This window comes from Zea mays, chromosome 3, assembly GCF_902167145.1.
Source record: "Zea mays cultivar B73 chromosome 3, Zm-B73-REFERENCE-NAM-5.0, whole genome shotgun sequence".
NCBI lineage: Eukaryota > Viridiplantae > Streptophyta > Magnoliopsida > Poales > Poaceae > Zea > Zea mays.
The window spans coordinates 218,876,558-218,890,590 of NC_050098.1; the positions used below are offsets into that span (position 1 = coordinate 218,876,558).

The 14,033-nt window shown below is 45.7% G+C and overlaps 2 protein-coding genes across 2 annotated transcripts; both read left to right on the plus strand.

Moving 5' to 3' along the window:
• Window positions 1–6,293: 6,293 nt before the first annotated feature.
• On the plus strand, window positions 6,294–10,413 carry LOC100217128 (seed maturation protein PM41). Its single transcript, NM_001143496.1, has 15 exons — window positions 6,294–6,410; window positions 7,317–7,360; window positions 7,432–7,541; window positions 7,763–7,800; window positions 7,895–7,972; window positions 8,051–8,104; window positions 8,188–8,289; window positions 8,461–8,546; window positions 8,643–8,746; window positions 8,853–8,921; window positions 8,991–9,106; window positions 9,373–9,407; window positions 9,561–9,703; window positions 9,899–10,024; window positions 10,123–10,413. The coding sequence occupies exons 1-15, from the start codon at window positions 6,362–6,364 to the stop codon at window positions 10,205–10,207; spliced, it is 1,239 nt and encodes a 412-aa protein (NP_001136968.1). The 5' UTR covers window positions 6,294–6,361; the 3' UTR covers window positions 10,208–10,413.
• Window positions 10,414–10,828: 415 nt separating this feature from the next.
• Window positions 10,829–11,370, plus strand: LOC100285188 (seed maturation protein PM41). The gene has a single exon (NM_001158082.2). It carries the CDS (start codon window positions 10,924–10,926, stop codon window positions 11,179–11,181), a length of 258 nt encoding a protein of 85 aa, NP_001151554.2. The 5' UTR covers window positions 10,829–10,923; the 3' UTR covers window positions 11,182–11,370.
• The last annotated feature ends 2,663 nt before the right edge of the window (window positions 11,371–14,033 follow it).

Sequence of the window (14,033 nt, forward strand, 5' to 3'; positions counted from 1 at the left end):
CCACAGGCCATTGTTGCGCGCAATTGCTTTGGATGAGGCAAACCCTGCGGGACTACGGTTACAAACTAACCAAAGTTCCTCTTCTATGTGATAATGAGAGTGCAATCCGCATGGCGGATAATCCCGTTGAGCATAGCCGCACTAAACACATAGCCATTCGGTATCATTTTCTTAGGGATCACCAACAAAAGGGAGATATCGAGATTGCATACATTAACACTAAGGATCAATTAGCTGATATCTTTACCAAGCCTCTTGATGAACAAACTTTTACCAAACTTAGGCATGAGCTCAATATTCTTGATTCTAGGAATTTCTTTTGCTAAACTTGCACACATAGCTCATAAGTATACATTTGATCATGTCTCTTTTATATGCTATGACTAATGTGTTTTCAAGTGTATTTCAAACCAAGTCATAGGTATATATGATTGAAAGGGAATTGGAGTCTTCGGCGAAGAAAAGGCTTCCACTCCACTCTACTACTCATCCTTCGCCGTCGCTCCGCATCGCTCTTCGTCTTTGGTATAATCTTCACTCATATGTTTTATTTGCCAAAGGGAAGAAAATAGTTGTCAAAGGGCCTAAATTTCATTCCAAGTATCCGTTTTTGGCGATTCATGCCAAAGGGGGAGAAAGTATTGGCCCAAAGCAAAAGGACCGCACCACCACCCTAATTTTAAAATTAATGGTTTTCAATTGGTAATTTTCAAATTGGTATCTCTTTGTGTTCTAAAGGGGTCTAAAGGGGGAGCAAGTAGTATTTTCAAAACTTGATATCTCAAAACCCTCTTGAACACTAAGAGGAGAATTTATTTGAGGGGGGGTTTTGTTTAGTCAAAGGAAAAGCATTTGAAACAAAAGGAGAAAATTTCATACTTGAAAATGCTTCGCAAAAATCTTACTCATTTACCTTTGACTATCTTGCAAAAAGTCCTTGAAAAGAATTTACAAAAGCATTTACAAAAACAAAACTTGTGGTGCAAGCGTGGTCCAATATGTTAAAAATAAAGAAACAATCCATGCATATCTTGTAAGTATTTATAATGGCTCAATTCCAAGCAACCTTTGCACTTACATTATGCAAACTAGTTCAATTATACACCTTTATATTTGCTTTGGTTTGTGTTGGCATCAATCACCAAAAAGGGGGAGATTGAAAGGGAATTAGGCTTACACCTAGTCCCTAATTAATTTTGGTGGTTGAATTGCCCAACACAAATAATTGGACTAACTAGTTTGCTCTAGTGTATAAGTTATACAGGTGCCAAAGGTTCACACTTAGCCAATAAAAAGACCAAGTATTGGGTTCAACAAAAGAGCAAAGGGGCAACCGAAGGCACCTCTGGTCTGGCGCACCGGACCGTCTGGTGTGCCACTGGACATGTCCGGTGCACCAGAGGACTCCGACTTCAAACTCTTCACCTTCGGGAATTCTCGGAAGCCGGCGCGCTATAATTCACCGGACTGTCCGGTGCTCCAAGGAAGAGCGGCCTCGCGAACTCGGCAACCTCGGGAATTCACTTCGACTGTTCCGCTATAAATTCACCGGACATGTCCGGTGTACACCGGACTGTCCGGTGTAACAGCGGGGCAACAGCTACTTCTGGCGCCAACGGCTACCTGCGACGCATTAAATGCGCGCCAGCGCGCGTAGAGGTCAGGCACGCCCATGCTGACGCACCGGACACTCAACAGTACATGTCCGGTGTGCCACCGGACATCCAGGCGGGCCCAGAAGACAGAGCTCCAACGGTCGACCCCAACGACTTTTGGTGACGTGGCTGTCGCACCGGACATGTCTGGTGTACACCGGACTGTCCGGTGCACCATCAAACAGACAGCCTCACCAAACGGCTAGTTTCGTGATTGGGGCTATAAATACCCCCAACCACCCCACATTCAAGTCATCCAAGTTTTCCACTTCTCAAGTACTTACAAGAGCTCTAGCATTCATTTCTAGACACACCAAAGTGATCAAATCCTCTCCAAACTCCACACAACACCCTAGTGACTAGTGAGAGAGATTTGCTTGTGTTCTTTCGAGCTCTTGCGCTTGGATTGCTTTCTTCCTTCTTGATTCTTTCTTGCGATCAAACTTACTTGTAATTGAGGCAAGAGACACCAATCTTGTGGTGATCCTTGTAGGAACTTTGTGTTCCAAGTGATTGAGAAGAGAAAGCTCACTCGGTCCGAGGGACCGTTTGAGAGAGGGTAAGGGTTGAAAGAGACCCGGCCTTTATGGCCTCCTCAACGGGGAGTAGGTTTGCGAGAACCGAACCTCGGTAAAACAAATCCGCGTGTCACATTTCTTATTCGCTTGCGATTTGTTTTGCGCCCTCTCTCGTGGACTCTATTATATTTCTAACGCTAACCCGGCTTGTAGTTGTGATTATTTGTGAGAATTTCAGTTTCGCCCTATTCACCCCCCCCCCTCTAGGCGACTTTCACTTCGTATTAAGGTATTTTGTGAAAGCCTCATAATGGATCCCTAGCCATTCACCTCGGCAGTGTTTAAGGGTCCGATCAAACCGGGCTAGATGGAATACATGGCTTGTGGGTAAAGTTGTACCACCTCTACAGAGTGTTAAACTGATATATCAGTCGTGCTCCCGGTTATGAGCGACCTGGACTCCTCACATGATAATTGAACTTGAAGATGGAATTAAATCGAGATCCGATGATCTACCAATAATTTGCTTAAGTGGTTTCACTTAAGTGTTTTTGTTATATTCATATTCCTTTGTTTAATGGGATATTTGGGATTCACACTTATTAGTAAGACATGTGTTGTTAATAAAATATTGACCAATTAAAATGCTTACTGCTCAACCTTAGCCTCACCTTGTTATACCTGCATTAGTTTTTCCCCCACTTGCTGAGCCCCGACCATAAGTGAGCTCACCCTTGCTAATATTTTGATCAGAGGGTGATGCTGGAGACTTTGATGGAGATTTTATCGACGACGATGATTTCTAAGTCTAACGATGCGTCGGTCATCTTCCTGTGGGAGATCGCCCAGTTGTTTATTTCCGCTTTACTTTGATGTGATACTTGTTAAATATACAATATTTTAGATGATGTAATAAAGTATTATACTCTCTTTACGCCTTTATTGCATTGTCTTTTGATATATTACACTTGTGACGTCAACATATGTGTGGAAATGAATCCTGGCACACATATGGTATGCGCTCGGTTCTACCCCCTGGAACCAGGTGTGACATTTTCCCTCGATGATGATGCAGTTTAATGCTATTATCTATTGTTTGCTTGTTGCTCTAGCAAGATCTGTATTCCCCACCTGTTTCTCTACCTAGATCTGTTCCCCACTGATTACTTAACACATGAGCGTATGAGCTTACAATGGCAAGGAAGAGGGTAGATACTAGAAAACCTTATGCTAGTAGGAGGATAGATGATTCCAGTAGTCCTTGCGAACTCGCCCCAATCGTGGAAGGTAGATCTGATGGTGGTGGAGGTGTACCTATGTGTAGTGCTGGTGCTAATGCCTCCTTACTAGCAGATGGTGGTGGAGGTGTACTTGTTTGTAGTGGTAGTTCCTCTTTACCAGTTGATGTGCTAGTGCAGAGTGCTGCTAAATCATCTGTTTCCAGGGAAGAATGCTGGAAACATATGGATAAGCAGGAGATTGTCGAGAATGGTATAAAAATTTATATTGTTTTATGTCATTACAGTAAAACTGAGTTGAGTGTAGATTTCGCTGGTGGCATTGGACGTCTGAATCGACATTTTAGAGCTTGTTTGAAGAAGGTAGGGCAAACTCTTGGTGCAGGTGGGCAAACTCAACTTAACTTTGCCACGAATGGCACTGTAACTACATGGCCCATGGGTTTACAATTCACAAGTAGCACGTGAAGAAATTATTAAGTACATTGTTTCTAAATATTTACCTATTATGAGAAAATTATAACTGTCTTTGTGAATGCTAATGCTCTTGATATTAATTTGGTGCTAACTGAAGCTGATTGGTAAATGGTTAAACATTTTAGGGAGTTTTTATGCCCTTTTATGTAGCCACAAATGTTCTATCAAGTGTTTACTATCCTACATCCTGCTTAGTTATTGATTACATTTGGTTAATTGCCAAGTCATTTGCTAAGCAGGATCTGATTCCCTTCTTTGCACTATTGTTGCTCCAATGGAGTTAAATTTCTAAAATACTTTGATAACATATCCCATATATATTGCTTTGCAACTATTTTGGATCCTAGAAAAAAACTTGATGGGTTACAAACTGCTTTAGAAGGAATTGGTGACTTGCTAGATATGGACTATTCAGATGCTTTTAATCATGTGAAAGATGAATTATTTCGTGTTTTTGGCTTTTACTATAACAAATATGGTGAAAGTGATGTTACCGGAACAATGGCTGAACATGACATAGAACATTCAGATAGTTCTTTGATAGCCCACTTATAGAAGAGATCTAAGGGGAAAGAATATGCTAACTCTACAACAAATCAAAGGTGGAATCCTAATGCTGAATTGAATCATTATCTGTCTACTAACATGTAGCCACTGTCGCACCTTGAATGGTGATAAGGTAAAATTACTTGAATGGTGGAGGGAACACAAGTACAGTTTCCCAGTATTATCTCATTTTGCTATAGATATTCTTCTTGTTCCTGTTTCGACGGTTTCCTCTGAAACAATATTTAGCATAATGGGTAGAATTATTGAAGAAAGGAGGTCCTCTCTTGCACCTTAGATAGTGGAGGCCATCACCTGCCTTAAGGACTGGAAAAGAGCAGAAGATAGAAAGCAACATCAACTTGAAGATCCTAAGGTTCAACAAGCTTTTGCTGATTTCAACCACGATTAATGTTACTTCTTTTATCTAGTTCATTCCGTTAATGTGGATTGTTATTGTAATATGGATTGTGGACATTAAAACTTTTGTCGAATTTGTACTCTTTTCCTTACAGAGGGAACCCCACACTGGGGAGTAAGGTTTTTAACGAGGCAGATCGAGGAATAAATTGTAGTTTCCCTGAAAAAATTTGTGTTGTCTAATTTATTGTAACTGTTTATGTAAATATATGACTTGTGCCATTGTTTATTGTAAGGATATGACTTTGTTTCTGTATTTTTGTGCTGCTATTTATGTTGCTTGAGAGGGTTTTGGACTTTTGGTCACCAGACGCAATCCCGCCGTGCTTTAGGGCATGCTGGGCCTACATTTTAGGAGGTGAGCACGATAAGGCCCGGTCCGAATGAAATCCGTGCTGGTCTGGCCCGATGAATTCAAGCCCGAAGCATGACAGGCCTGTGCCGGATCAGCACGGCCCGTCCCAACTTGCAGGACGAGTGTTGGGTCCTCATGCTTGGTTTGATGGGCTATCCATACATAGCATCATACTAAATGAGTAAACCCTAAATACGTCGTGCTCGTACCGTTCAATGGATTTATACCTAAGTCAAAACACAGCTCATAACAAGTCTTGTGCTAGTTAAAAATGGTTATTATCGTACTTTATCGTGCTCGTGTCGTTTCAAAATAGTCGTTCCTCGTGCCCGTCCATCTGGTCACATGTAACCTCACCATAATCGACGGCCCACGCGTACGTGGATGGTTCATACAGGTTGGTCCCATGTAGTGTTGGGAATATTGGCCGGGTTTTTTTGGGCCAGCACGAGCACGACACGAAAATAGGAGCCCAAAGCACGGTCCGACACGAAATAATATGATCCGGGCTAACACGGTCCGAAGGCGGGCCTGGGCCAGGTCTTAAATTCCGGCCCGTCTGGCCCCCAGCACGGCCCACACAGATGGGCCGGGCTTGGGCCGACACGACCCAATGTAGCCCAGGTTGTTTATTTACTTTAATTTAGTAAGCTACCGACTTTGTATTGTTATGATTGTTTAATATCTTTAATTTATTAAGCTATGAACTTTATGTGATTGTAATATTTTGATTTTATGTGGTCAAATATATGGGCTGATCTTGGGCTGGCACGACCTAATAAAGACACAACGTGGTTTAGGGCTATGCTGGGTCACTGTTTTTACACTTTGAGATGACACGATACAAGCTAAAAGTTTTTTTAGGTTTTTCTAGTCTAAACCTATTTGACACCAAATACGATGGACTTCCGGTCAAATTTCCAGCACTAGTCCCATGGTGCGATCCTAGTCTGGCGCCCACGGGGTAGTTAGTAGGTAAGAAACGTACCCACTACTGGCAGAAGGGTCCGTAGCAAGTAGCAACCCTCCGGTTGTTTAAATTCGCTCGCATACTCTCTTCCTGTGTCTGACATCTCTCTTCCTCCTTCCACAAGCGCCGCCGCAGCCCCTTCTCGATCTTTGAGGCAAAGCTACGACTCCACCACCGCTGGCATGGCGTTCGAGAAGATCAAGGTCTCCAACCCAATCGTCGAGATGGACGGTGAGATCCCATCGCTTGCCGATCATAAACCAATAGCACCTCCGCGTTGAGCTGCTGAATTTTTAAACAAAAATGGGGTTTTGGGTTTTGGGGCGTGCTAAGACCTGTACGGTTGAACCGTAGTTGCAGTTTTATCCTTGTGCTCACTCTGATATGTTTGGTCGTTGGGTTCGCGAACGGAGTTTTTTTTTCTTCGGCGAGGAACCTCTGTGTATCTATTTTGTAGTCGAGTCGCCGCGGCGCATGTCCGAGGAATTGCGGGAGGCCACTCGCTGCCGAAGGACTGTTTGGTTCGTGGCTAACCCATTCGAACTGAAGAACTTGGGTGCGCGGACCAAACAACCCATTATAAATTCAAGCATCTTGGGTGCGCGGACGATCTATTTATGGATGAAGGTGCAGAAAGTTTAGACGAAGTCTGCCTAAAATACAGAAAAAAGTGGTGTTGAGAAATCACCTCGTGCTTTCCCGGTGGTAATGGAATAGTTTTAGTGGATACTGGATCTCGCTTAGTTATATATATATATATATATATATATATATATATATATATATATATATATATATATATATATATATATATATATATATACACACACACACACTTTCTTGAGCTTCAACTTCTGTGTTATTATGGGTGCACTAATCATGTTTTGCGTTGTACTGAGTACTGGCCCGTGTTTTGTCTTTTCCATATTCGAATAAGAAAAGAAAAGAAGAATAAGAAAGAACAACGTTGTCCTATCTTTATTCGGATAAGAAAAGAAAAGGAGTATTTGAATAAGAGAAACAAAAACGATCCATTTTAGTGATAAGTTTGTATTGTTTTTTCTTTTCCAATTTGAAATGCACAAAGCTAAATTAATTTGCTCAAATACTGTAGCTGATATCTTTGTCCTGCCACAGGTGATGAGATGACCAGAGTATTCTGGCAGTCTATCAAGGACAAGGTTGCTTCCATTTTTATCTCTGTTTTCATTAGGCTAGGTGGTGACAACTGACAACATTGATTTTTTTTCAGCTTATCTTTCCATTTCTGGACCTGGACATCAAGTACTATGACTTGGGGATACTGCACCGTGACGCAACTGATGACAAGGTCACAGTGGAGGCTGCAGAGGCTACTCTCAAGTAAGAGTTTGTTTAGATATTTTGAATATGATGCAATTGAATCACAATCACACAGTTTCCGAGTTGTTCTGGATGCAATCTGATCTAGTCAACTTTAATTACCACTTTTATCTTGTGAAAGATTCTTATGAATTTTGTTGAAACAAAGGTCGTCGCCACATTATTCTACCATGTATCTGTAACTTTGTTGTTCTGTAATACTTTAACCCAATGTTTTGCAGGTACAATGTGGCCATTAAGTGTGCGACCATTACTCCAGGTACATTTGATCTTATGCGGATGAAAAATGTAATATTGTTGAAGTACTTTTCTGTGCAAGTTTATATATCTCTGACTATTTTGACATTTAACAGATGAAACTAGGGTTAAGGAGTTCAATTTGAAGCACATGTGGAAGAGCCCAAATGGCACAATTAGGAACATTATAAATGGTAAAGTTCTTTTATAGTTTGAATGCATTACACATAGTTTGGCTATTGAAGCTTCCCTTTCTGCTTGTTTTTTATTAGGTACTGTGTTCAGAGAACCAATTATATGCAAAAACGTTCCAAGGCTTGTTCCAGGTATTTAGCAAAAATATGAAACTACCCTGCATTTTTGTGTGCAATAATGGTTTCCCCCTAAATTGAAATGTTTGTGAAATCAGGATGGACGAAGCCCATCTGCATTGGAAGGCATGCCTTCGGTGATCAGTACCGAGCTACTGATGCAGTTCTGAAGGGGCCTGGGAAGCTGAAGCTAGTTTTTGGTATGGCTGCCTATATCACCTCATTAAACTGAACTTCTTAACATTTTTTTTATTTCACAGCTTCACATTATCACCTGCATGATTGCATTGTTTGTCAATTGTCATTCAGAGGGCGGTTGTGAGCCAAAATTTGATATTCTACTTTTGCTTGTTTCCTTTACAATTGGTAAGAGGGAAAAGAAGAACAGATTGATCTGGAGGTGTTCAACTTCACTGGTGCTGGAGGAGTTGCCTTGTCTATGTACAACACTGATGAGGTACTACATTGCATTGCTAACTCGATGTCTTTAGTTACAATATGGTGTCCCAATTGTGAGTATTTTTCTGAACATCTTTTTCATTGCCATGGACAGTCAATTCGAGCTTTTGCCGCAGCTTCTATGACAACTGCATATGAGAAGAAATGGCCGCTCTACCTTAGCACCAAAAACACAATCCTGAAGAAATATGATGGCAGGTGCTTACATATTTATATGCTCTTATTATCTGATGCTTGTGTTGTAGACAATTGGTATTTTATACGTGTTTGTGTTGTGATATTCTATATTTATGTGATCTTGTAGGTTTAAGGACATTTTCCAGGAGGTCTATGAAGCTGACTGGAAATCCAAATTTGAGGCTGCTGGAATATGGTGAATTTCTATCTTGTGTTGTTTGCTCAAATCTTTCAGAAAGTGTTACCATGATGGTGAATCTGGCAGGTATGAGCATCGTCTTATTGATGACATGGTTGCATATGCACTTAAGAGTGAAGGAGGCTACGTGTGGGCTTGCAAGAATTACGATGGAGATGTGCAGAGTGATTTCTTAGCACAAGGTCATGATATACAAACTTCTGAATCCATGCATAGAACATGCTCAGTATTACCTTTTCCCCTTGCGTGACAATCAACAAGGCTAAAGTGCATTCTAATACAACATCAACAAAAAAGTCTTTCGTTCCAAACAAGTTGAGGTAGGTTAGAGTAACATATCTAAGGCAACATATGCATTTCCACAACACTTATCCGCTAAAAATATCGTCTTTAAGGTGAATATCGTCTAAATGCATTCTAATAATTCAACCTATATTTCAATGTGCAGGTTTTGGCTCTTTGGGTTTGATGACATCAGTGTTGGTATGTAGTTTCTGTTTTCTGGTTTACTTCCTTGACTAGATGTCATAATTACTTTTTGTTGAATCGGTATCATACCTGGGAATGTACCTTCAGACATAAATGTTTTACCTTCTCATAAAGATACAAAATGATGTCAATCCGTTCTGTGTATAGGTGTGCCCTGATGGGAAAACCATTGAAGCTGAAGCAGCCCATGGCACGGTTACCCGCCATTTCCGTGTTCACCAGAAAGGAGGTGAAACCAGTACGAACAGCATTGCTTCAATCTTTGCATGGACAAGGGGGCTTGCACATAGGTACAACTTCTACTTGCTTGGACCTTGTGTAATATAGAGGATGGGGGTTTTACCTTGTTCAACTATATAATACTATTAAATAGCAACCTAATGCAATGTATCAGGCAGCTTGAGGTGAATTTCCACTGTTCAACTTGGACCTAGGTTTTATGGCTAGCTGGTTCAATTATTTACTCCTTTGCCTGTGCACCACAGGGCAAAGCTCGACGACAATGCGAGGCTCCTCGACTTCGCTCTCAAACTCGAGGCCGCTTGCGTTGGAGCTGTGGAGTCTGGGAAGATGACTAAAGATCTCGCACTTCTTGTTCATGGATCTTCCAAGTACACTATGCTTCTCGGTTTTTGTCATCTAGTTCTGCTACATTATAGTATTTCTTGCACGATATTTTCTCAGTGCCTGATTAGCACTTGATTTGCAGAGTCACGAGAAGCCATTACCTGAACACAGAAGAGTTCATCGATGCAGTCGCTACTGAGCTTCGATCAAGATTGGGAGCCAATTGAGCTGACAGGAAACTCTGCGTTGCAACTTGAATGCTTCATCACCGATCGGCTCTAGTCATGCTTCCGTGATTAAGTGAATGTGCGCCGCCGCAATTTCGAGCCAAGCTAATTAAAGATGATGGGATCGCATCGCATGAGCGTTCAAAATAAAGGAATATGTAGAACAATGGTCGCAGATGATTAAATTACTCATATTATGTTCAGTCATTCCCTCAGTATTTTCTAGCTTGTTTTCTCCTCTGAATTGCGTGTCCATTCTGTGGTTCACACAAATCACCGTCGGGTTGCCTGCGCTCCGTTTTCGTAGACTTCGGAGGCAGTAGGGTAGCTGAACAACTCAGACGACCAGGTGGTTCATGACTTCATGTCATGTTTATCCTGACCGAAGAACCCAAACCCAAGCCAGCAACGGCGTCTCTTCTGTTCTGTTCTCTGGACAGCGGACACGAGTCCGCCACCAATTCCGCGCGAAAGATAGTCCCGCCCATGTGTCCCCGGGACGCCGCTCCCGTCGCACCACGTCCCCAGGCCACGCGGCGCCTCACGCGCGGGGGGGTACCCACGAGGCCACGACGCAGCTCAGCTGTATATATACACACACGACTTGCTTCCCATCTCTGCACTGCAGCGCAAGCGAAATCGCCGAAGGAAAGGAGACCCCGAGACGAGCAAGGCGGCGAGGGAGGGCAAAGACCACGTACCAGCGCGCACGCACAATGTCGGGAGCACAGGGCGCGCACCCGGTCGGCCAGACGACGCCGACGACGTACGAGTCGGTGGGCGGCGGGGAGAACCGCACGCGCACGGACCTGCGGTCGCGGGAGGACCAGGGCGCCATCCAGATCGAGAAGGTGCAGGACAAGGTCGACGATGCCGCGGGGCGTGGGGTAGACCACAGCACCTTCGGCGCCAACAAGGAGGGCCGCGACGACAAGGCCGATGCCGGGGCAACCGGCACCGGCACAGGCGCGTGATTTTGTGCCCTTCCGCAGTGTACCTGATCGTGTGTGTACGATAGCTTTGTGTCCGCTGCTTGGCTGCTCTGTATCCGCGCGCGTGGAGTGTGTGAAACCTTTCTGTAAAAAATGCACATGTTAGATTGAAATAAAACAAGGACCGACTGGTCTGAATCCCACTTGGTACTCCCCCAATTGGGAAAATAATAAGGGCTTGTTCGTTTTGCTCTCAATCTATGTGGATTGGGTGGGATTGGATGTGTTTCAATCCCAAACAAGTCAAAATCTTTCACAATTTTTTCCAATTCCATCTAATCCATATGGGATAGGAATAACCGAACAAGCCCTAATATGTCTGACGAGGAGCAATCTGTTGCGTCTCGCTGTTTTCAGTTTCTACAGTACTTTAGTGTTTATCCAGTTCGAATGACTGTTGGAGCATCTTCAACAGTTTAATAACTTCAGATTAGAATCTTCCTGAACATATTTACACCTAAAAAAAGCACACCTTCTGTCCTTAAAAAAAAGCACACCTTCTGTCCTAAAAAAACACACCACACCTTCTGTCATGTACGGGCGCTCGTACGCTAGGCAGCGCCGCGCACAGGAGGGGGCGCGCAGATCTAGGAGATCAGCAGGAATCTATGGAAAGCAGTGGCTAGGAAGGACGCGCCCGTGACAGGCGTCGCACACAGGAGCGCGCAGATCGCCAGAAGTGCGATATGAAAGATCAGCAGGAATCTATGGAAAGCAGTGGCCAGGAAGGAAATTAGAAAAATGGACAGTAAGGGAAGGGAAGGAAAGGAGAGATTGATTAAGTGATGGATTAGTGATTAATTAGTGTTACCATGTATGGAAAGCAATGGCCAGGAAGGAAATTAGAAGAATGGAAAGTGAGGGAAGGAAAGGAGAGATTGATTAAGTGATTGATTAGTGATACCATGTTTAGGCTTGCCTAAAATAAAGGCTTCAGGACAGCAGGCCGATGGCTATATATGCGGCACAGGGAGACAGGAATAAAGGGCAGCAAACAAGTTATTTCCTCTCCACCTCTCTCTACCATCTAAGCCTACGGCTGTGGGGGATAACCACGCCGGAGAAGACGACGAACCGTGGCTACGACCTTCGTAGCCGAGGGCCCCTGCTCTAAACATCCAGGCCCTTGACAACCTGGGATCACGAGTCAGGCGATCTTCGTCCTCTCGATCCCACACCTCCGATCAGTCCCTCGATGTCACCCAACCACCACCCAGCCCTCCACCCTCACCGCCGTCGGCCTCCTCCATTATGAGCACCAAAACCAACGACGATCTGGCTGCGATGATCGAGAAGCTCACGGGCACAGTCGCTGCCCTCCAAAATGACGTCGAGTCGTTGAAGAAGGACAGGGGGCCTTCCTCCTAGCCTTACGGCAGCGGCAGCCATGACGGCCAGCACCACATCGATCGGCCGCCAAGGTTCCAAAAGATCGACTTCCCGCGTTTTGACGGCAAGTCGGACCCCATGCTCTTCGTCAACCGTTGCGAGTCCTACTTTCATCAGCAGCGGATCATGGAGGAGGAGAAGGTTTGGATGGCTTCTTACCACCTCGAGGGCGTGGCCCAGTCGTGGTACCTCCAACTACCGACGGATGAGGGGACTCCACGCTGGCATCGCTTCAAGGACATCCTCCAGCTGCGCTTCGGGCCTCCCCTACGCTCGGCGCCGCTGTTCGAACTCGCTGAGTGTAGGCGGACGGGCACCATGGAGGAGTACCAGAACCGCTTCCAGGAGCTACTATCGCGCGCCGGACCACTGGAGGAACGCCAACGCGTGCAACTCTTCACGGGCGGACTGTTGTCACCGCTCAGCCATGGGGTGCGCATCCACAACCCCCAGTCGCTCGCGACGGCTATGAGCCTCGCGCGGCAGGTGGAGCTGATGGAACTCGACAGGGCCCCAGCACCAGCACATATTCGTCCTGCCGCGCGCGGCGTCCTACCTCCTCCGCCGCCGAAATCGGCGCCTATTGCGTTTCCGGCGCCCCACGTTCCTTTGGCGCTCCCGGCACCACCGGCGGGCGTGGCTCCGGGTCGTGGCGGGGGCAGAAGGCTCAGCACTGAGGAGATGGCCGAACGCCGTCACCTCGGATTATGTTTCAATTGCAATGACAAGTATTCCAGGGGTCACAATAGGTTCTGCAAGCGCATTTTCTTCATCGAAGGCGTCGAGATCCTGGACGAAGACGGCACCGACCACCCCGACGGCCCCGATGCGGAGGCGCCGTGCTTCTCATTGCAGGCCGTCTCAGGCTGTCCCGTGGCCGACACCATGCAGGTGGCCGTCATGTTAGGGGCCACCCCGCTCGTCGCCCTCCTCGACTCGGGCAGCACACACAATTTCATATCCGAGGCAGCGGCGTGGCGTTCCGGCCTTCCCCAGCAACAGCGCCTGCGCCTTTCGGCCATGGTGGCCAACGGCGAGCGCATCACTTGTGTGGGCGTTATCCGCAACGCGCCCCTCACCATCGGCGGCGATGCATTCCCGGCCAATCTCTTCGTCATGTCGTTGGCCGGGTACGACATCGTCCTCGGCACTCGCTGGTTGGGCGCGCTGGGGCCCATCGTGTGGGACCTCGCGTGCCGGCGCATGTCGTTCCAGCACCACGACCGCACGGTCTGCTGGAACGGCGTGCCCACGTCCTCGGCGCCGGTGCTAGGCACCACCACCGCGACCGAGCCTCTGCTCGCGGCTCTTCTGGACACCTTTGCGCACGTCTTCGCAGAGCCGGCCGGTCTGCCCCCGTTGCGTGCCCATGACCACCACATCATCCTCAAGCAGGGCACGCAGCCGGTGGCGGTCCGGCCCTACTGGTACCCGGCGGCGCACAA